Source organism: Mesoplodon bidens (assembly GCF_964165515.1).
Source record: "Mesoplodon bidens genome assembly, chromosome: 10".
NCBI lineage: Eukaryota > Metazoa > Chordata > Mammalia > Artiodactyla > Ziphiidae > Mesoplodon > Mesoplodon bidens.
The window spans coordinates 48,208,124-48,231,967 of record NC_138172.1 but is presented as its reverse complement, the minus strand read 5'-3'; the positions used below and the strand labels follow the sequence as shown (position 1 = coordinate 48,231,967).

Genomic DNA, 23,844 nt, shown 5'->3' with positions numbered 1-23,844 from the left:
CTGCTGCTGATGCTCTGTATCGGCGTCTCACCACATTCTGCCTGCAGTGAAGGCTGTGGATGTTGACTTCTCTCCCGGATGGGAAGCTTCTTGAGAGCAGCACCAGCTGCATTTACTTTCAAGATTATTCCTTTCAGTATTTCCAGCAGTGCCGGGCACAGGACCTCTGAGTCGCAGTGTTGAGTTAACATCTCTTGGTGATCTGTGGGCTAGTTGTGTACTCCATCGAGCTCACCTTCAGTGTGTTTTTTGGTCTTGAAGAGCATGCATAAATGACTTCTTGGGCGGCAGCGGGGGATTTTGTGTCTGTAGGTTGTGTAGTTTCATAAACCTTACTCTAAACTGCACCCTGACCAACCACTTTCACTAACTTCCAAGACAGTTATAGAGACCATTCCTGTGGAATGATGGGTCTTCCCTGCAGCCCTGCAGTTGGCCTTCGTGGTGGGACTTCCCTGCGTGTTAGGCAGCAGGTGGCCTCGGAGTTGTTAGGCTGTGCGCCGTGTGGGTAGGAGCTTGGGAAAAGCAGAAAAGAATCCTCTGTAGCTCTCATCCTTCTGCCTTATCTGGGCTCCCAGCGGGGCCTCCCACAGCAAGTGGGTTTGGCCTGGAAGGGAGGCCTCTTGCCAAGGAAGGGCCGGCCCGGGAGGAGCAGTAGTACCACAAGCATATAGTAGCTGGATTGTGTCATTTTATTGGAGACCATTAAGGAAATGGACGTTCATTTTTTTCTTTTCCAGAAAACAGATAATGGCTTCTAAGCCAATTGGAAGGAAATTTGAAAAGGTTTCATAACAGTGGTATTTCATTATTACAGCCAACCTACACAGGCAGCCAAGTTGTTTTCAGGCCTGACCCTGGCTCTGGCTTCTTTGCTGTGTGGATACCTTTCCAAAGTGTTTGATTTGATGACACATTCAGGGGTTCTGTGTTTGATAGCAGACCCAAGAGTGTGCGGAACTCTGAGCAAACAGCATTTACATTTACCTAATGTAATTTAAAAAATGAACCACAGTCTAGGTGATACTGGAGATGGTAATACTGATGTGGTGTGTCTGGCTGCTTCTTGAAAGGCTGTTTGTTTAGCTCCCTAGTGAATTTGGTAAACTAAGGCCATATTTTTATTTCTAGAGCTGGGAGTTCCCCAAGCTGGCCGTTTTGACCTTTGAATGTTAGGAGCCCCAAAAGTTCTGATTATGAGACAAGGAAAAGGCAACAGCTTTTCTTGTCCATTAAAAAACCCAGGACCCACTCCTGGCATTCCTTTGTCCTACAAACAGAGCAGAGAATGGGACCCCTGCTCTTTGGGGTGGCATTGCTTTAAAGACGATCAGAATCTACCTTTTAAATGCTCATCTTCTCTGTGAATCTGTGTCTTGGTTTATTATTACCTTTGGCAGCTGAATTTAAGTCCACTGGGGGTGGGGTGGGGTAGTTCGTAAGTACGTTTTCAGAAATGCATCTTAAAGCTTTTCAGGAAAAATTTGGGACCTGCTACTGCAAATTAACATCGCAAATATGGCTGCTTTGCTTTTAGGTGATTGGCGAGGACAACGTGGCGGTGCCCTCCCACCTCTACAAGGTGATCCTGGCACGCAGAAGCCCGAGGTCTGCTGAGCCCCTGGCACTAGGGGCCTTCGTGGTGCCCAACAAGGCCATTGGCTTCCAGCACCAATTAAGTGAGTTCCAGGTGAGCCTGCAGGAGCTGGAGAAGTTGTCAGGACTGGTGTTTTTCCCTCATCTGGATAGGACTAGTGACATCAGGAACATCTGCTCGGTGGACACGTGTAAGCTCCTGGATTTCAGGGAGTTCACTCTGTACCTGAGCACAAGAAAGATTGAGGGAGCCCGATCAGTACTCAGACTGGAAAAGGTCTTGGAAAATTTGCGGAACGCAGGCATTGAACCTGATGAGGACTTCATGACTCGCTACGAGAAGAAACTGCAAGAACTCAAAGTTCAGGAGCAGTCAGGAGTCCTGGAGAGAAAGCCCTCGTAGTTCACATCTCAGAAACCTGATGTCATCTGTAATGAAGCAGGTGTGGCCTCTTCAGATCCTGTATTTTAGTGGCTTTGTTTTAAAATGATGGAATCCTAAATTTCAGACTAAATTTCTCCCCAAAAGATGTCAAGTGTTTTGGTTGGTATTTTATTTGACATGGGAAACTAAGGAAACTGTTTACGCCTGCAGCTCACGGGCTGGTCTTGTGTCAAGTTAACAGGAGGGCTGTGTCTGCGGGATGACGCTGTGTGCGTGTCCCTCTGGGTGTATTGTATGTGAAGGCGTTATATTTTCTGCCTCCAAATCGTACAGTGTCTTTGATGTATCTGCTCAGCCTTCTTGGAACCCAAGATTGTACGTGTTCTTTCCCTTGGACTTGAGCTGGTCTTAGAGATGGCTTTTAGATTACCTCTATGCATTGTCCTGACCACGTGTGTCATATATTTGTTTCTTGTTCCTCCTCTCATGGGCCTGCTGTTCCTCCTCTTCTGTTATGCAGAAGCACTCAACAGCTACATTTTCTGCTCACTTAGTGTGTTCTGTATACTAAGCTAAGTGCTTTACACATATTATCCTACAACTACCCTCTGAGGGAAATACCACTATCCTTATTTTACCCATGAGGAAATTGAGGCTTAGAGAGCTGAAGTATTTTGCCCAAGGTTCATCTTCCCAAAGAAGTAATCCACAAGGAATGAGGCATATAACATGGGGTATGTTGAAATCTTCCCTGACACAGAGGCTCAAAGACATACTTCCGTGGGTGTCTGTGATCCTGGGGCTTGCTTGGTAAGAGGGGTCTGGTTTCTTGTCTGCAGTCGAGCCATAGGGACTTCAATGTCCTCTGAATTGAACTCTCCTTAGTTCTTTGGGAAGAAACAACCACAGGTATTTGAACGTTAGAGGACAGTGCTTCATAGGGTTTATCTGAGTCCCTGCTTGCCTTCAGAAATGCAATTCTTCTAGTGACTGGCTTGTGCCAAATTCATGTGTTCCTTGCTTTCCAGATGAGCTTTTTGTGAATCTCTGCCCGTAGATTCACCAGCTCATGGCTTGCTCGCCTTTGTGCCTGCCTGTCTACCTGGTTGGCCCAAAGACCCAAAGACAGTTACCTCTGGGGGAAACAGTGGCTGTTTTTCTGAGCCAGATCTCTAGATTTGGGTTTACGTAGAGTCCTTTCATGGGCTGTCATAAGTGCAGGCAGTAAAATATCTTCAAATAGAGCATAGGAACTTGTCTGACTGTGTCCTGTCAGTACTGTCTTTCCAAGTGGTGTTACCAGAACAGTTTTTATGGTGTTTTTGTGGTGTTTTTGTGTTTGTCTCTAACAGAAATGCCAAGGTGTTAAGATAAAGGTAAGATGAGAATGGTTGATCTTGTTCTGCTTTATTTGGGTAAACAAGAAGTTAGGGGGTCAGAACACTTCAGCCCGATTAATACCAGCCTGTTTTATCACACTGTTCCCCATTAGCTTGTGCCAGTCTTTTTCTTCTCAGGGAGAAAGAGCCAACATGTCACTTTGACCAAAAAAATCTGTTACTTTCTCTCCTTGTTGGAGAGGTGACAGTGGGGTCTGGGGGTTTTTCCAGGAGCCCGAGGGCGGCTCTGTGGGAGAGGTCCTACGGCCCATCTCCAGAGGTGAGTCCCCGCCCACTGTCCCCCGGGCCTGTCACTACGTTCTCCTCTGACCTCAGTATCCAGCAGCCTTGGGGTTATTCCCCATATGCTGCTCTCACTCCTGTGCCTCCACCTTGATGGTAGAAAGTCTTGATTTTTAGATCAGTAAATTAAAGTGTCTTAACACATTTTTAGTTCCTATGAAAAACACTACCTAGTCATTGTGAAAAAGAGAGAACTACTTACAATAAAAAAAAAATGCGTCTCCCAATCCTCATTATTATATGTAAAAGTTTTGTTGATATACAACAAGTGATGCTTGAATTGTTGTCTCAACACTTCCACTAGGAGTCCCTCCAAAACAAACTTTGAAATGTAAACACTGGGTAGAGCTCAGGACTTTCCTCTGGATCAGATCACTTCCGCCTCCCCCGTGGGACTGTTGAGTACTTGGACTCAGACGCAGCAGAGCCCTAGGCCTCCCCGCAGCATCAGGTGTGTCCCTCTGGTCAAAGAAGCACCTCATTACTGACCTGAGCCAATCACCATCCAGCCGGGCCCTCTCCGGGTCCTGCCGCGGTCTCAGGCTGCACCTGGGACTCTGCCTTCCACTCTGTTTATGCTCAGGGAGCCCCTGGTCTGAGGGAGGCTGCCAAGGGAGAAGGACCCAGGCTCTGCTGCTGGGACCCCCCTCTGGGGGCGAGGGACTCACTCCCTAATCTCTCTCCACCTGCAGTAACATCTTTATTGCGAGACTTCAGACTCTTTGGTCCATGGATTGAGACTATTTCACCTATATCGTATGCAGCAAAGGGGGACCTTACACAAGTGGCAAAGGTAGGATGGGTGTGCTATCCCCTTAAATACCTGTTAGTGTTTCTGCACTTGTGCCTCCATCTTCAAAAGACTGAAAACCTCCGTCCCTCCTTCAGGACTTAGAATAGAGCCCAGCAGGAGATACAGAGTCTGATCTTGAGGGAATGGCTTCCTACAGAGCTGGGCTCAGCCTGCAGCCCTGCTCTTGGAGTGACTGTGAGTATTACCATGTTGCCTGTGTTCCCTGCCTTGATCGTGAGTCCATAAATGTCATTGGCGTTAACATGACGAATCTCCCAATTTCCCGTCAGCAGCCCATCCGCAACTCCAGGGTCTGCTGTTCTGTTCCCTGCTAACTCCCTCCCATGTCCACACTGTGTGCCCTTCCCCTTTCTGGGCCCTCGCTCTCCTCCTTGAGCCTCTAATTCATTCTGGTGGAGTTGGTCAGGGGTGGCCTCACATCGACCATGGAACCCCTGCTCTTGCCCACATCCATACCCAGCTTTTTCGTCTGGCCTGCTTTTCTGGGTGTCGTCATGGAGATGGTCTATCACAGGATCCAGTGCTGTTTTTCCAGTCTAGCCCCACCTCCAGGGACCAACCCTCAGGTCATCAGAGGGCCGAGTGGGATGTACCACACTCTGTATAATTTGGGGCAAGGGGAGATGGGGTGCTTGGATGGGCTTCTCTTCCATGTTCTTGAACTTGACAATTTGGCCAAGGACTGGTCCCCTCTGAGTGCACAGCACCTCTAGGGGTCAATGTGGCCTAATGCCACACTGCTGGGACCCCGCCCGAACACAGAGCCTCAGTCAGCAGGCTCTCAGGCTAGATGGGACAGGAGGGGTCATCTTGTCCAGTGCGCCTCATGTTTGGCTCACATCAGAGTAGCCTAGGGAGTTTAATCCGCACCCCCTCCAACTTTATTTTGAATAATTTCAAGCTTTCAGAAAAGTTGAAAGTGCAATGAATGCCCTCCCTCAATATTGTATCTCATTGGTATTCTTTTCTTGAACCATTTAAAAGTAGATCATTGTCTAAAAAAAGTAAGTTGTAGGGCTTCCCTGGTGGCGCAGTGGTTGAGAGTCCGCCTGCCGATGCAGGGGACACGAGTTCGTGCCCCGGTCCGGGAGGATCCCACGTGCCACGGAGCGGCTGGGCCGCTGAGCCTGCGCGTCTGGAGCCTGTGCTCCGCAACGGCAGGGGTTGCGGCGGTGAAAGGCCCCGTGTACCGCAAAAAAAAAAAAAAAAAAGTAAGTTGTAGACACGGCACTTCACTTTTTTTGTTGTTTTTTTACTTTATTTTTTTAAATTGAAGTATAGTTGATTTACAGTGTTGTATTTCTGCTGTACAGCACAGTGATTCAGTTACCCATATATATACATTCTTTTTTATATTCTTTTCCATTATGTTTTTTTTATTTTTATTTTTATTTTTTTATTTTTTTATTTTTTTGTGGTACGCAGGCCTCTCACTGCTGTGGCCTCTCCCGTTGCGGAGCACAGGCTCCAGACGCGCAGGCTCAGCGGCCATGGCTCACGGGCCCAGCCGCTCCGCGGCATGTGGGATCTTCCCGGACCGGGGCACGAACCCATGTCCCCTGCATCGGCAGGCGGACTCTCAACCACTGTGCCACCAGGGAAGCCCCATTATGTTTTTTTTAATTAATTAATTTATTTTTGGCTGCATTGGGTCTTCATTGCTGCACACGGGCTTTCTCTAGTTGCGGCGAGCGGGGGCTACTCTTCGTTGTGGTGCACGGGCTTCTTATTGCGGTGGCTTCTCTTGTTGCAGAGCATGGGCTCTAGGTGTGTGGGCTTCAGTAGTTGTAGCACATGAGCTCAGTAGTTGTGGCTCGCAGGCTCTAGAGCGCAGGCTCAGTAGTTGTGGCACACAGGCTTAGTTGCTCCGCGGCATGTGGGATCTTCCCGGACCAGGGCTCAAACCCATGTCCCCTGCATTGGCAGGCAGATTCTTAACCACTGCACCACCAGGGAAGCCCTCCATTATGGTTTATCATAGGATATTGAATATACTTCTCTGTTCTATACAGTAGACCTTGTTTATCCATTCTATATATAATAGCTTACGTCTGCTAACCCCAACCTCCCACTCCATCCCTCCCCCAACCCCCTCCCCCTTGGCAACCACAAGTCTATTCTCTATGTCCGTGATTCTGTTTCTGTTTCATGGGTTCATTTGTGTCATATTTTAGATTCCACATATAAGTGATATCACATGGTATTTTTCTCTGTCTGACTTAGTATGATCATCTCTAGTTGCATCCATGTTACTTCAAATGGCATTATTTTGTTCTTTTTTATGGCTGAGTAATATTCCATTGTATGTACCACATCCTCTTTATCCATTCATCTGTTGATGGGCATTTAAGTTGCTTCCATATCTTGGCTATTGTGAATAGTGTTGCATTGAACATTGGGGTGCATGTATCTTTTCGAATTAGAGTTTTCTCTGGATATATGCCCAGGAGTGGGATTGCTGGATCATATGGTAGCTGTATTTTTAGTTTTTAAAGGAGCCTTCATACTCTTCTCCATAGTGGAGAATTAATTCTTAAATAGAATAGGTCCCCAGTGAATCATCCATCCTGCTTGCCAAGTACTCTTCGGGCCACACGTAGGAGGCCTGAGGGCCAGCCCAGGAGGTGGCCTTGAGGAGGCCTCTTGCCTCTCGTGGCACCTTCCTTGTCCTGGTCAGAGACCAGAGGTGCCTCCACCCACTCTTGGGTGCTCTGTGCCCCACTTTTGCATCCAAAATTGCTCCCAGGTTTCTCACCTTCCACTGTCCCCATCCTAGTCCAAGCCCCATCATCTCTCCCTACAGAGACCACCTGACCTGTTTCCCCTCATCTATTCTTATGCCCCACAGATCTTTCCCTCAGAGCAAGAGGTGGGATCTTTCTAAAGTACAAACCCAGATGGCAACCGTGCCCCTCCCCACAAATAATAAAACAGCGTGTACAACAAGGCACCTCTTTGTGTGCCCCTGGGTCACGTCCACACTCCGCTCCTGGCTCCCCCTCACTCCCCTGCCAGCCACGGGGGCCATTGCTCCCTTCTGGACCAGGCTGCGGCCCTTCCCTCTCTCTGCCTGGCGACACCCACCTCAGTCAACAAAAATGCCATGTCTTCATCAGAGGTCTTCCCTGATGCCGTCCCCTGGATATTCTTACTCGTTGTACTTTGTCCCCCACCCCCTCACTGTTTTGTAATTATAAAGAGCCCTGGTTTGTGGATTTTGAGGTTAATGTCTGTCTCCCCAGGATGGCATGGGCCTCCTCTGTTTGTGCTCATTTTTCTAACTCCAGAATCTGGGAGATGTTCAGTTCATGTTTGCTAAAGGAAGAATGGACAGATGCCTCGGTCTCCCCAGCTGGTCCCGTGTGTAGGCTGACATCATTTAGCAGGAGTGAGTGAGTGAGGAAAGGGACTCCTTTGGCTCCGGGGCCTCCTGTCCCTCGCGCCTGGGGAGTCCCGCTGCCGTCAGGCCCTCAGGCCAGGCTGTGGCCCCACTGCTTCGTTTTTATTTATCCTGCAGACGTCACAGTCTCTACAGGAGGAGGAGGGTGGTCACGCAGCAGCTGGGGCTGGCGGGAAGCAGACACATGGGGCCAGGTGGTCCTCAGCCGGGGCACAGGAGCAGAGAAATTGGCATGGGGGGCTCTGCAGCTGGGGCCTGGCAGCAGGTGGGTGGCGAGGGCTGGGCGGGCTGCCCATAATCGAGGAGCTGACGGTGTAAAGAGCCCGCTTAGTGGAAGTGGAGGACTGGGGGTGGGAAGGCCAGAGCTTCAGCCCCTCGACCCAGCCGTGCCCCTGGCCTCTGCTAGTCTCCCTGATCTGGGCTTCTAGAACCCCCAGGCCCCCAGCCCCTGTGACGCCCTCCGCTCTCCCAGCCTCCCTGTCCCTCAGCTCCCCAGTCGCCACCTCTGGCCCCTCCTGCCAGCGGCCTGGGCCCTGCTGGCCAGCCCCCTTCTCTCATCACCTCCTCCCACTCCCTGTGGCGCCCTGGCACCAGCCCCAGGTCTGTGTGGACTGATTGCCCGACACTCCTGTCCTCCCTGCCCCACACCCCCAGGGAGGGGCTCTCTTGGGGATCCAGCTTCCCCCAGAGGTCAGGTGGGGGGAGGGTGTGGCTGACAGAGGGCCTGGTCCACCCCGAGCTGTGGAGCTGAGCTAGGGAGCGGGTGGTGGGGGGAGAGGAGAGGGCATGCGGGGCCACTGCAGGGCAGGGGATGGGGTCCCTGAAAGGCCACACTACCTTGCCAGCTTCCTTGGTCTTGCCTGGCGCCATCTGCTCTTCCCAGCTCTTCCTCAGTCTCCACTGTGCCCCCTGGTCCTTCCAGCTTCTCATGGTCCCTCTCATTGGTGACTGAGGAGCTGGGGCCTAGGCCATTCTGCGTGTCAGGAAGGACGGGCTGGGGGGACTTTCTGCTGCATTGTGTGTGTAACTAGTGTCCTGGGGGTGGGTGGCTATCGGGGGTGCCCCTGGGTGGAGGAAGGGACCTGTGAGGGGTGTGTTAGTAAACAGAGAGCAGTTCAGGAAATCAGTGGATGTTACTGTGGAAGGGACTTAGAGATTGTCCCTAACAATTTACAGATGAAAAACACAGGGCTCTGGAAGAGGGAAATTGGATTGGCATGAACAAGTCACATGGGGGCTGGTAATCATGCTCATCATTATCATGCTGGGTATTTATTAAGTGCTTACTGTGTACTAGGGATTATTGTAAATTTTTTGTGTTTTAGTTTATATAGTCCTCACACTACGCTAGGAGGTAAGTATTGTCATGCCCATTTTACAGATGAGAAAAGGGAGACTAGAACAGTGAGGTCAGTTTCTCCAGATGGTACAGCAAGCCCATGCAGAGCGATGGAATGTTGTCACACTGCACAGGGAGTTTTGCTCCTTCAAATGGTGACATATGTATTAACATGTAAAGCATTTCTTAGAGCTCCTTAAAAACAATAGCAGACATTTCACCAGGGAGGATATAGGAATGGCTAATAAGCACATGAAAAGATGCTCAACATCATTTGTCATCATTAGTCATCAGGGAAATGCAGATTAAAATTACAGGATACACCCACCCAATTGGCTAAAATTAAAGGAAAAAAAAAAGACTGACAGTTCCGAATGTTGGCATGGATATGGAGCAACTGGAACTCTCATTGCTGGTGGGAATGAATGATGAACAACCACTTTGGAAAACATTTGACAACTTCTTATGGAGTTAAATATATACTAATCAGATGAAACTCATTAGTTGTCCCCTGAAACTAAATGTCTAGGCATTTACCCAAGAGATAAAAACATATGATCACACAAACACAAGTACACAACGTTGATAGCGGCAGCTTTATTCCTGTTGGCAAAAAACTGTAAACAACCCAGATGTCCAGTCCATCAACTATTGAATGCAAAACCAACCATGGTACATCCATTTAATGGAGTACCTCTCAGCAATGAAAAGGAACAAACCAACACAGGCAGCAACACAGATGAGGTTCAAGTGCATTATGCTGAATGACAGCAGCCAGACACAAAGGCTATGTGCAGTATTATTCCATTCAAATGAACGCTCCAGAAAAAAGCAGAACTACAGGAACAGAAAACACCTCAGTGGTTTCCAGGGACTGGGGCTGGGAAAGGGGTTGAATGCAAAGGAGCATGAGGACATGATGGAAATATTTGATATCTTGATTTTGGTGGTGGTTATACTGCTTATACATTTGTCAAAACTCACCACACTGCGCATTTAAAAAGAGTGAATTTTGGGACTTCCCTCGTGGTGCAGTGGCTAAGACTTCAAGCTCCCAATGCAAGGGGCCCAGACTTGATCCCTGGTCAGGGAACTAGATCCCACATGCTGCAACTAAGAGTTCGCGTGCCACAACTAAAGATCCCACACGCAGCAACTAAGACCCAGCGCAGCAAAATGAATAAATAAATATTAAAAAAAGAGAAACAAGGGCTAAGATCTTAAAAAGGGTGAATTTGTTACGTGTAAATTATACCCCATGGAACGTGATCTAAGTATAGAAACAGTGGGCTGGAGAGGATAGAAAGTACGATGGTCATTGTTGCCTCATTGCGAAAGTGACATCAGAGGAAAGAGGGGAGCCATGCACTCTCTGGGAGAAGACTGTGAAGGAGAGGGAACGGCCAGTGCTGAAGCCCTCGGGTGAGGCGTGCACGGGCTGGGCAGGAGCCAGCAAGGAGCTGGTGTGGCTGAAGTGGAGTAAGAGCCGGGGTTGTAGACGGGCTCAGACAGGCCCTGGGGAGTGGGGTGCATTGGGGGGCTGCAGAGGGCTCAGGCTGTTCTCTGAGTACAATGGGGGCCACTCGGGGGTTCTGTGCAACTTGCCTTTTAATAGACACCACTGGCTGCTGTGTTGAGAAAGGTCTGGGCCAAGGACCAACCAGGAGGACTTTGTAAGAATCCAGGCAAGAGGCACTGGTGGCTCAGACCAGCATGGCGACGGTGGTGTTGAGGAGTGGTCTGACTTGGGATATACTTTGAAGGCAGAGCTGACAGGATTTCCTGCTGGATTGGATGTGGGGTGTGTGAGAGAGAGGAGGTAGGGATGATGCCAGGGTTTTTGGCCTGAGCAGCTGGAACTCCAGCTGAAAACCCCATGGGGGCTGCTGACTGGTGTTACCTGTCCCCTGGGGCCTGTGGCTGAAGTCAAGACAGACATGGGGGAGGGCTCGGCCCTGCTCCTGGCTCTGGGGCTCAGGGGATGGGCTGCCTATACTAGTTATTCCATTACCCTTTATTTATTGGCCTTATTGGCTTTTGTCATTTCCTCGTTGTCTCCTGTCTGGAGAGAAGACTATAAATGTGATGGATTGATACAGGATACAGGAGGCCCAATTATCTCTGTCGAGCCGGCCTCTCCTCTTGGTCAAGCCCTCCCCGTTATCTGTCTTTGCAGCACCTCCCATAGCCTTGCAGGCAGAAGCAGCCTGGTCCCTGGCTGTCCAGGAAGAGGGAGTGCAATCCAACAGGGTGAGTGGCAGACAGACGGTCCCCTGGAGACACGGCTCCAAGAGCAAATACAGGAGGCAAGCTCAGCCCCACAGAGGCCGGGCGGAGGCCAGCGGGGTGGGAGGGCAGGACGTACCGCCGCAGGTCAGCCCACATCCGGGGAGGGGGGCTCTGCTTCGACTTGCACGCCTTTCTGGAATCCGAGCTGGCGCCTCCCTCCACGAACGCTGGGGTGATGGGGCTTTTCTCTCCGGCAGCAGGTGCCTGGCAGCTGCCCGTGGATGCCAGCCCCGTGAACTGGCCTGGGAGGAAGTGCTTGTCGGAGTGGTGATTGTACGTGCTGGGCTTGGGCTTGGGCTTGGGCTTGGCCCGTCCCCGTCCCCTGCCCTTCAGGCTGACTTGGGACACCCACAGGAGAGCGGCGCCTTGGGTGGGGGCCCCTGAGGTCCCTCTGGGATCCTCCCCAGGATCCCCTGAGACAGAGCTTGGCAGCTGCCAGGCTTTGAGTGTCATTTCTGAACCAGATCCCTCGGCCCCCACCTCAGGCCTGTCTGCCTGCCTCTGTCCCTGGGAATGTCCTGAGGCCCCTGGTCCAGGGTGCTTGGGACAGGAAGCCTGAGGTTCCTTCTTAGGATTTCAGGCATCTCCCTATGGTCACGCCCTGCTCGCTCCCCAACACGGACCCTGGTTGCTGTGCCTTGAGTGTGCATGTGTGTGAATCCGCACCTGCCTCTCCATGTAGGCAAGGATCTCATGTAGGTGGTGTCCTTCCAGAACAAACAGTGGAAGGTGGGACTGTGGGTGAGAATAGGAGCCGGGGACCTAAGAGGACAGAAGGGCAGGAAGGATTCAAATGGAGGAGAGGATCCAGGTGAACCCAGTGGACAGTGAACGGCTGGGTTGAGGGGGTGTCTCTTGTGCCAGCATTCCGGGGCTGCTCTCTGTGCCAGGCACGGGGCGGGGGCCAGAGAGTGTGGTGTGAGCGGGCCGGCCTGGCCTTCCCCAGCCCTCAGGCAGCGCACAAGACGGTGTCCTGGAGGTGTGTGCAGGCGGGGCAGGAGACAGTCCTGCGGCTTCCCCAGCCCATCCGCGGTGGCCTTTGGCATCTCCTAGCTCTCGGCCGCTGCCGGCTGTGTCTCCGCCTGTAGGAGTGAGTGCCTGTGCTGTCTCCCTGACCCTCCCAGCCTCCTGGCACTGAGTCTCGTGGCCGTCAAGGCTGAGGCGGAAGAGCGGCTGGCACGGAGCAGGGAGCAGCCAGGGCCCTGGCCCCAGGGTGAGAGCTGATGTCTGTCCGGGAGCATCTCTCTCTCTCTGCCAAGGGCTGAGATCCTGGGCTGCATGCCTGCCTTCTGACACAGGAGCCGGCATCCATCCCTCACGGAACCTGGACCCCAGCCTCACCCCAGAGTGGCCGGGTGACAGCTGTGGCGGTGTGGTGACCGCAAGGCCCACTCTTGCCTCCCTCCAGATGCGCCTGACACCTTCCAGGCCACTTCAGGCAGCTACAGAGACCCACAAGGGGCCCCACACCCAGAATCCAAGTTTTGGCTTCAAGAACAGTGAGGAGCTCCTGCACTGGCCCATTCCAAGGGGTAGTGACCTGGAGCGTGTCAGAGGGGAGGACTGGCCCTTTACTGCTTATGGTGAGTGCCCCAGCCTCCCCCCACCTCCACGGGCTCCACAGAGGGTTACTGAGCCACTGCCACATGCCAGCCGCTGAGCGAGGGACCAGCCACAGTGCTGAGTAAAGCGCACTTAAACCCTGTCCTCATGGTTTTGTTTTGCTTTTAATTCTTACTTTACATGGGAGCAGTGTATAGTTGACTGACAGTGTTCTGTTAGTTTCAGGTATACAGCAAAGTGATTTGGTTATACATACACCTGTACCTATTCTTTTTCAAATTCTTTTTCCTTTAAGGTTATTACAGAGTTTTAAGCAGAATTCCTGTGTTATACAGTAGGTCCTGGTTGATTATCTGTTTTATATACATTAGGGTGTATATGCTAATCCCAGCCTCCTCGTTTATCCCTTTCTCCAGCTTTCCCCTTTGGTAACCATAAGTTTATTTTCTAAGTCTGTGAGTCTGTTTCTGTTTTGTAAATTAGTTCATTTATATCATTTTAAAAGATTCCACATATAAGTGATATCATGTGATATTTGTCTTTGTCAGACTTACTTCACTTAGTATGATTATCTCTAGGTCCATCCATGTTGCTGCAAATGGCATTATTTCATTCTTTTTTATGGCTCAGTAATATTCTATTGTCTCTGTGTACCACATCTTCCTTATCCATTCATTGGTAGATGGTCATTTAGGTTGCTTCCATGCCTTAGCTATTGTAAATAGCTACAGTGAACATTGGGGTGCATGTATCTTTTTTTTCTGTTTTTTGGGGGGGCGGGCACGCCAGGTGGCGTGTGGGATCCTAGTTCCCTGACCAGGGATCAAAACCACACTGCCTGCTGTGGAAGTGCGGAGTCTCACCCACTGGACTGCCAGGGAAGTCCCTGTATCTTTTCAAATTATGGTTTTCTCTGGCTATATGCCCAGGAGTGGAATTGCTGGATCATATGGCAACTCTATTTTTAGCTTTTGAGGAATCTCCATTCTGTTCTCCATTGGCTGAACAAATTTACATTCCCGCCAACAGCGTAGGAGGGTTCCCTTTTCTCCACATCCTCTCTAGCATTTATTGTTTGTAGACTTTTTGATGATGGCCACTCTGATGCAAGATGATACCTTGTTGTAGCTTTGACTTGCATTTCTATAATAATTAGGGATGTCGATCATCTTGTCATGTGCTTCTTTTTTAAAGAGTGTGAGTGAAAGTTACCTCTTGAAATTGGCTTCGTGACAGTCTTCTTTTTGGATTACCTCCCCCAGGACATTTCTGGAGGGCAGGTGTCATTTACAGCCCCACAGGCCTTGTTAATATGAAGTGCCCATGAGAAATAGTTTTAAAGTTGTTGTTACGGGAAACGGCCACAAGGCGGCAGGATTTCTTCATGCCCAGCTTGGATACTCGGGCAACCAAAGCCTTGGAAAGTCAAAAGTTGTGTTTGGGGATTGTAAATTACAGTGGAATGTGCCAGAAGAAATACCCAAGGGGGTTGTGTCTCATTACTTCCTCCCCCTTACCTTTCACCTCTGGGTAAAATCCCAACCCCTGCAAAACCGCTTTGCTGAGTGTGCTGTCGTCTGGAGGCGGGGCAACTCTAAGCAAGGAGGCTGGAGGTGGGAAGCCCACCACCAGAACACGTGGAGACCAGGTGACTTTTCAAAGCTTTTACAGCCCTGAGGGTCCACCATTCTTTGGTTGCACTAGGCTTTGTTTAGCTGCAGGAGGACCCGCCTGGATCTAGAGATTGTGATCCCATGCAGAGGGCACCAGACACTACAGGTCCAAGGGGGGCTAATTTGCTGGTACATCCTCCCCAGCTCCCTCAGCCCCAGGACAGTCCAGCCATGAGAGCAAAGCCAGCTCAGTCTCCATTGATGTGACACCAGCCCGGGTCACCGAGGCCAGAGAGGAATACAGTAGGCATTTCTGTTTTCTTTTTTTTAATTTAATTTTTAGTTTATATTGGAGTACAGTTGATTTACAATGTTGTGTTTGTTTTAGGTATTCAACAACTTGATTCAGTTATACATAGACGTATATCTATTCTTTTTTGGATTATTTTCCCATACAGGTTATTACAGAGTGTTGAGTAGAGTTCCCTGTGCTATACTGTAGGTCCTTGTGGATTATTTTATATATATTGGGGTGTATATGCTAATCTCAACCTCCTCATCCCTTTCCCCACCTTTCCCTTGTGGTAACCATAAGTTTGTTTTCTTAGTCTGTGAGCCTGTTTCTGTTTTGTAAATAAGTTCATTTGTATCAACTTTTGGATTCCACCTCTAAGTGACGTCATGTGATGTTTGTCCTTCCCTGTGTGACTTACTTCAGTTAGTATGATCATCTCTAGGTCCATCCGTGTTGCTGCAAATGGCATTATTTCATTCTTTTTAATGCTGAGTAATGTTCCATTGTCTGTATGTACCACATCTTATTTATCCATTCATCTGTCGATGGACATTTTGGTTGCTAGTGTTTTGGCTATTGTAAAGAGTGCTGCAATGAACATTGTAGTGCGTGGGTCTTTTTGAATTATGGTTTTCTCCAGATATTCACCCAGCACTGGGATTGCCGGATCATCTGGTAGCTCTAGTTTTAGTTTTTAAAGAAACGTCCATACTGTACTCCATAGTGGCTGTTACCAGTTTCCACTCCCACCAGCAGCTTAGGAGGGTTCCCTTTTCTCCACACCCTCTCCAACTGCTGTTGTTTGTAGACTTTTTGATGATGGCCATACTGACTGGTGAAAGGTGATACCTCTTTGTAGCTTTGATTTCCATTGCTCTAATAATTAGTGATGTTGAGAATCTTGTCGTTTTTTTTTTTTTTAAACAGTATGTTCCTGGGTTGTAAATTAGAGTGGAATGTGCCAGAACAAACACCCGAAGGTTGTGTCTCATTACTTCATCCCCCTTACCCTTTCACCCCTAGGGCAAATCCCAACCCTGGAAAACCACTTTTGCTGAAGGTGCTATTGTCCAGAGGTGAGGCGACCCTAAGGAAGAAGGATGGAGGTGGGAACCTTCCCAGCAGGAGATGTGGAGACCAGGTGACTTTTCAAAGCTCTTCCGGCCCTGAGAGTCCACCACCCTTTGGGTGCACTGGGCTTGTTTCAGCTGTAGGAGGGCCCACCTGGATTTAGAGATTGTGGTCCTGTGCAGAGGGGACCGGGCACTACAGGTCCAAGGGGGCTTCATTTGCTGGTAGATCCTGCCCAGCTCCCTCAGCCCCAGGACAGTCCAGCCTTGGGACCCAAGCCTGCTCAGGCTCCAGGGATGTGACACTAGCCCAGATCACTGAGGCTTGAGGGGAACATTGTAGGCATTTCTTTTTTTTTTTTAATTTAACTTTTGTTTTCTATTGGAGTACAGTTGATTTACAATGCTGTGTTTTTTTAGGTGTTTGGCAACTTGATTCAGTTATACATAGACATATATCTGTTCTTTTTCGGATTCCTTTCCCATATAGGTTATCAAAGAGTGTTGAGTAGAGTTCCCTGTGCTATACAGAAGGTCCTTGTTGTTATCATCTATTTTATATATATTGGGGTGTATATGCTAGTCCCAACCTCCTCATTTATCCCTTCCACCACCTTTCCCCTTTGGTAACCATAAATTTGTTTTCTGTTTCTGTTTTGTAAATTAGATCATTTGTATCAATTTGTAGATTCCACATCCAGTGATATCATATGACATTTGTCTTTGTCTGACTTACTTCAGTTAGTATTGAAACGGCGTACAAGCCCGTGTCCTTGTCTTTCTTTGGTAATAAAATGCTGACTCAAGAGTTAATGATTGGGAAATGTGAAGATAGAGAAACAAAGAATAGCTGTCGGGCTGAGGAACTGGTAAAGTTTAGACTATAATTCTGCCACATAGCAGAATCATGAAACCCACAGTTCCCTGAAAGATACAAAGGCCTGACACACATTCCTGAGTTGTTTTTACAGAAAGCAGACCCTTTCCAGATGAAAACTGCTGACCACAAGAACATAGACCCTAGACTGGTTGAAACCAGAGGTTGATGAAGCTTGAAACTTCGCCTTGATGCCAACCAATCCGAGAATTGTCTGCGAGGTAATCACCCCCTCCACGTTGGGTCACACAGTCTTGAGGGCATTAGCCCGCTGTGGCCCCCTTTGCCTGGCAAAGCAGTAAAAGCTATTCTTTTCTACTTCACCCAAAACTCTGCATTTCTATTCGGCACTGGTGAACAGAGGCCGAGTTTTGGCAATAGAATTTTGGGGGCTCATCTAGGATTGACCTGTGTGCAGGTGGCCTTGAGGCGTCCCTGTGTTTGATTGGACGCTCTGAGGTTTCTCTCCACACCAGCCTCCTTCGAGAGAGCGGAGGGTTGGAGGACTCCTCTGGAGGCTGGATCGCCAGGGATCCCCTGCCGTAGGGCTGTGCCCTGATCATACCCAGCCTGCTGTCTTGGTAGTTGGAGCTCCGAGGCGGGGATGGAAGACAGGAGAGAAGCTGTCCTGGCAGCTGCCAAGGCCACTTTTGCCTTGAGGACATCCCCCTCTCCTTCTGCCCACACTGGTCTGGACTTCCTGCTCTGAGAAGATGTTTTGGGGAAGGAGCAACGTAGAGCTTGGGACATCACAGCACCTCCGCCGGCACTTCGGTAAGCCCCCCGGCGTGCACTCCGAGGACCCTCAACCTTGTCCGTTTGGGGAACCTTCTGTTGCCATTTGGGAATTTTTTATTTATCTTTTTTGGGGGTAGATTTTTTAGATCCAGTTTGTAAGGAGCAGCTTAGACTAAGGCCACAGGCTTAGTGGGACTTGGAAACCAATTTGAGCCTTGGGCTGTTAGGGTTTTTTTTGTTTGTGGCTTCTGTTTGCCCGACAAGGATTTGGTTTGCCTTTGGTTTTGCTGGCAAGTGTTTAATTTGACTCAACATGGGAAGTGCTTCTTCTTTGATTCCATCTGACAGCCCACTAGGGAAAATTTTGGCAGCCTGGTCAACCTATAATTATAAACCTGTAAATAGGGAAAAAATAATTTAACACCATGTGGTCACAATATTCTTTAGACTTCAGAGAAAACTGGTTGAGATGAGACTCTTTTGAAATTCCAAAACTGGTCCATTTTGCATGTGCAGTTAGAGAAAGCTGTCTTGATAAAAAACTTTTTTTCAGAACACTGACCTTGAGAGAACAAAACTATTCTTAGGAGAAAACTTGAAGTTAACTCTTATCATGTCCTTGAAGTACAAACACAGCCCACTGTGCCTTCAGTCTTAATTAGTAGAACCTCAAGCCAAGGAGGGGCAGGAAAGGAGGGAAGAAAAAGAAGCCTTTTAGGGCTTCCCTGGTGGCGCAGTGGTTGAGAGTCCGCCTGCCCATGCAGGGGACACGGGTTCGTGCCCCGGTCCGGGAAGATCCCACATGCCGCGGAGCGGCTGGGCCCGTGAGCCATGGTCGCTGAGCCTGCGCATCCGGAGCCTGTGCTCCGCAGCAGGAGAGGCCACAGCAGTGAGAGGCCCGCGTACCGTGGGGAAAAAAAAAAAAGCATTTGTGGGCTTCCCTGGTGGAGCAGTAGTTGAGAGTCCGCCTGCCGATGCAGGGGACACAGGTTCATGCCCCGGTCTGGGAAGATCCCACATGCTGTGGAGCGGCTAGGCCCATGAGCCATGGCAGCTGAGCCTGTGCTCCACAACGGGAGAGGCCACAACAGTGAGAGGCCCGCGTACCGCAAAAAAAAAAAAAAAAAAAGAAGCCTTTTAGTCAAATGTGTAAATTTGACTGTTCTGTTATTCATAAACTGATAAGTTTAATTACAGTGCCTGATTCATGAAATATAAAAAGATGAAACAATGAGACCTCTGTCCGTCTGTATGTATGTCTCAGTATGTGTCTTTGACTTTGGATAATATTGCTGAGGTTAATTTGTAAATGAGCTCTATTTAATTGGCTTAAAGAAAAGTAAGTGCTTACAAATGAGATCCAAATTTACCTACTTTTGTCTTCTTGCAAGAGGGAAACTAAAGATATTTGCACTTATTAGTCACATGTCTTGTGCCACTTTGAGAAAAGAAATTGTGCTTTGGGAAAATGCATGTTTTTGGAGATTATAGAATATGTTCCTAAGTTTGCTAATCAGAGAGTGTCAATATGACAGACACTTCAGTTGCTTTCTTCTTGGTTCTCACTAGAGATTAAGGGTTGTTTTTTTGTTTTAATTAATTAATTAATTTTTTTTTTGGCTGCTTTGGGTCTTCGTTGCTGCACGCGGGCTTTCTCTAGTTGCGGCGAGCGGCGGCTACTCCTTGTGGTGCGCGGGCTTCTCATTGCAGTGGCTTCTCTTGTTGCGGAGCACAGGCTCTGGGTGCCTAGGCTTCAGTAGTTGTGGCTCGCAGGCTCTAGAGCACAGGCTCAGTAGTTGTGGTGCATGGGCTTAGTTGCTCCACAGCATGTGGGATCTTCCCGGACCAGGGCTCAAACCTGTGTCCCCTGCATTGGCAGGTGGATTCTTAACCACTGTGCCACCAGGGAAGTGCAAGGGTTTTTTTAAGGGTTAAAAATTATAATATGTAATTAAAGCTAATAAAATGATAAGGGAAACATTTCAGTATGTAAAGCAAGTAGGAGATGTATTGCCAGTGAGAGAAGGTATAAAGATTGCAGATATTTTTGTTAAAAAAATGATAATAATTTTGTCCTACAGTTGGTTGTTTTTGGATGGAAAAAAATAAGGGACAAATTAATATGAATCCAGAAAGTGATTAAAGGGTTGTGAAAAGGGTACTTTAAGAATTTTCTGTGTTGTTAACATTGATCCCCTCATTGTCAGATTTCTGTCGTCCTGCCCTTATAGCACAGAAATGGTCTACTTCTAAGTCAGGGAATTTAAAAATGAATAAACAATAGCTGTAAATTTTTTTAAATCAGGGCTATGGGAAATCCAAGATGCCCTCTTGGCTTTTCCCGGCTCCCTGACAAACCTCATTTTCTATTAGATGGGTTAAAGATTTCTCTGGCTGCAGGGAATGGCTCACAATGAAAAGGAAAAGGTTAGAAAATGTGTTTCCCACTTGGAGTATAGTGTCTACCATCTCCAGTGATCAAGACACCCACTTCACTGGACAAATCATACAAGACTTAATGTCACAAATTTCTTGAAATTAGCACTGTCACTATCATCCTCAATCATCAAGCAAGGTCAATAAAACTAATGGAGGGGCTTCCCTGGTGGCGCAGTGGTTGGAAGTCTGCCTGCTGATGCAGGGGACACGGGTTCGGGCCCTGGTCTGGGAGGATCCCGCGTGCCGCAGAGCGACTAGCCCCGTGAGCCACAGTTACTGAGCCTGCGCGTCTGGAGCCTGTGCTCCGCAACAAGAGAGGCAGTGAGAGGCCCGTGCACCGCGATGAGTAGTGGCCCCCACTTGCCGCAACTAGAGAAAGCCCTCGCACAGAAACGAAGAGCCAACACAGCCATAAATAAATCAATAAATCAATAAATCAATAAATAAAATTAAAAAAAAAACTAATGGAAAAACTGGACTCAAACAGAACAAAATAAATTATAGGGGATTAAATGAACTGCTAAATATGATTATAGTTTTTATGAATTGTCTGACGTACTGCCTCTTCTAATCTTTGTTTTTCAGGTATAGAAAAGCCCTTTACTTCAAGCTACTTATGATTTACAACAATTTGGTAATTTACACCTATAGGTAAAATTAAAATATTTTTTTCTCGCTGCCTGGTTCCTCCAGAAATTAGAGACTCTTGGGTTCTGAGCAGCCTTATCAGGTGAATGGAAAAGACTGTCTCTTGACATGTGCAGGAATCTAGATACTCTTGAGACCTGGAAAAGAGACAAATTTACCCAATGTATAGATATCACAGGCAGAATCTGCAGGCAAGCCTGGCCTTGAGAGGCCTTTTAAAAGTTTGATCTGAGATTCCTAATGAAGAGTTCCAGTGCAGCCAATATAAATAAGCCTATATGAGCAATTACGTTTATATGAATAATCAGGCCATGTATATTGAAACCAGACTTATTTTGAACAAATCAACTTTAATTTGGCTGGACTTAGCAAAAAAATGAGGATAATCTAGAGAGAAAAATTATGTTTCAATAGTATACCTTTGTGGATATTGAAGTTTTGTATTTATTGAGGCTTTGTATTTATTATCTATGTCCAAGATGGCTCCTTATTGCTGTTACCTTATTATAAAGTTTAATTGAACTAGTAAAAGAATATTCTAAGCTTGTTTCTAAAGCCAATCATGGTAACCTATCTTTGGATGAAGATCAGATGCCCTGTGACCTACACCTAAGAGATTATGCACACTGGAAAAGACATTATTTAAAGGACTGTCAGCAAACTAAATAAAAAGATCCTTAAAAGATACTCTTAACTATGATATGTACCACAAAACTGAAGGGAATTGACTCGAATTCATATTTCCCATTGAAGAAGGGCCTCTGCATTTGAATGTCTATAGAAAAGACTGCTAACTCCAAACGACACCCCCATCAGGATGAAAAGAAGACAGCAGCAGTGGAAGACAGCTGACATAAAAATCTGGACCGGGCCCGTAAGAACCATCCAACTAATTCAAACTGCACTGTTTATCAAATGTTTGTCTTCCTATCAAAACGGAAAGTTATTGTTTTACTTCTAACCATACTTTTGACCCCAGTGTTCAGCATGAAAAAAAATTCTCTAGTGAAGTTGTAACAGAGTATAAATATTCATGACATGTATCACTGCTTGTTTTAAGTGTATTGCTAAACGTGTACAATGCTTGTGTGACAATTAAGTAGAAGTGATAAACTGTATAGCCTGCATTTTCCCATTCACATACCTCTGAGCCCGTTCATGATATCTGATTCGTTTTCCCCCAACATGGAGAACTAAGCAAAAAAAAAAAAAAAAGGCATAGGACCGAGGGACATAAATGGACCCAGAGCAGGCAACTGGGCCACCACTCTGGCAACGTTGGAAAAACATACTGATTATCAATGCCATTTATGGAAATATTTGCAGTCGAAATGGGAAAATGATGGAAGAAATTTTCACATGTTGAGGTATGGGGAAATCATTCTGGCTTGTACATGACTGAATTTGAAATTTAGGCTAACCAAAACAGCCTGTTTGGGGTCTATTAAACATGCATTGTACATCTGCCTTAGCCATTAAAAAAATTACATTAAAAAAATCAAAATGAAATAACTGTGGTTCAGACGTCCAAAATGGAACTAGGTGGCCAGTATGGATGTGGGTTCAGACACGTTCCTATACTACTGAAAACTTGAGTTCTCTAAACTTTATCTGACTTAAGAACACCATCAGCCATTTTCAAAACAATATCTAATAGCAGCTGCCAACTGCAACCTTATCCTCTCAAAGTCTTGTAACTATGAAACCTTTTTCCTACTTTAAAAATAGTAATAGCAAATGAGACAGCTCAAGCTATAGCCTCCCAGCAAAAGCCTACTTGGTTACTAAATATCTGTAAAAAGGAAACACTCCAAAACTTATTTTCCTGGTTGCCATCTAAAATAGGAGGATTATTTTGAAAAATACTACAAAGGTGTATTTTAACCATTATCTGCATTGTAATATGTCTAATAATTTTCAAATGTTTGTCTAGGTTCTATGACAAAGCAATCAGAGAGGTAATATTTTCTTAATATAAAATATTGATGCTAAGCTTCGAATTCGAGGTATTTCCAACTCTGTGTCCATTCCCCAAATTAGTCAGGACTACACCCCACATCAGCAGGAAGTAACCAGAGCAGTTGTCACCCTATTCCCACAGAGAAGGGGAAAATTGAAACAGAGATGGACTGACACTGAGTTCTTCTGCCAAGTTTATGATTCACCTCTCAATCTAAAACATTCCCTTTCATGTTCTGTAGCTATTCCTCCTCAACTGAGGAATATCAAAGAAAAAGGGAGATTGAAACCGTGTACAAGCACCTGTGTCCTTCTCTTTGAAGAAGAACGCTGACTCAAGAGTCAGTGATTGGGAAACGTGAAGATGTAGAAACAAACAATAGCAGATGGGCTGGGGAACTGGTAAGAATTTAGACTATAATTCTGTCAAGTAGCAGAATCACCCAACTTAAGAGTTTTCTGAAAGATATAAAGGCCTGACACACATTCCTGAGTTCTTTTTACAGGAAGCAGTCCCCTCCAGATGAAAACTACTGACAGCAAGAACATAGACCCCAGACTGGATGAAAACCAAAGGTTAATGAAGCTTGAAATTTCACCTTGACGCCAACCAATCTGAGAATTTGCCATGAGCTGATCATGCCCTGCTTCTTAAACACTATAAAACTACTCACTACCCCCGCCAGGGTGGGCCACAGACTCTTGAGGGCATTAGACCGCTGTGGCCTCCTTTGCCTGACAAAGCAATAAAAGCTACACTTTTCTACTTCACACACACACTGTCTCCGCCTTCCTATTCGGTACGGGTGACCAGAGGCGAAGTTTCAGCAACAATATGATCATCTCAAGGTCCATCTGTGTTGCTGCAAGTGGCATTATTTCATTCTTTTTATGGCTGAATAATACTCCATGGTCTATACATACCAAAACTTATTTATCCATTCATCTGTCTATGAACATAGGGTTCCTTCTGTGTCTTCGCTATTGTAAATACTGCTGCAATGGATGTTAGGGTGCATGGGTCTTTTCGAATACAAGTTTTCTTTGGATATACTACGAGGAGTGGGATTGCCAGATCATCTGGTAACTTTTTGTAGATTTTTAAGGAACCTCCATACTGTTCTCTATAGTGGCTGT

The 23,844-nt window shown here is 47.3% G+C and overlaps 1 protein-coding gene across 7 annotated transcripts in view; it reads left to right on the top strand.

Moving 5' to 3' along the window:
* EXOG (exo/endonuclease G) overlaps nucleotides 1-22,930 on the top strand; it is a 45,840-nt gene extending 22,910 nt beyond the window's left edge. The window contains exons 6-16 of one of the 7 annotated variants that reach the window (XR_014016814.1): nucleotides 1,538-2,039; nucleotides 3,592-3,640; nucleotides 3,968-4,114; nucleotides 4,356-4,456; nucleotides 4,552-4,651; nucleotides 11,393-11,466; nucleotides 11,703-11,778; nucleotides 12,914-13,088; nucleotides 16,000-17,144; nucleotides 17,509-17,697; nucleotides 20,686-22,930. Coding sequence is in view for 2 of the 7 variants with exons in the window: in XM_081245641.1 (XP_081101767.1) it covers nucleotides 1,538-1,999 (462 nt within the window). In the remaining 5 variants the exon portion in view is untranslated. The other 6 variants (XR_014016812.1, XR_014016813.1, XR_014016810.1 and 3 more) reach the window with 6 other exon arrangements.
* Nucleotides 22,931-23,844: the final 914 nt, after the last annotated feature.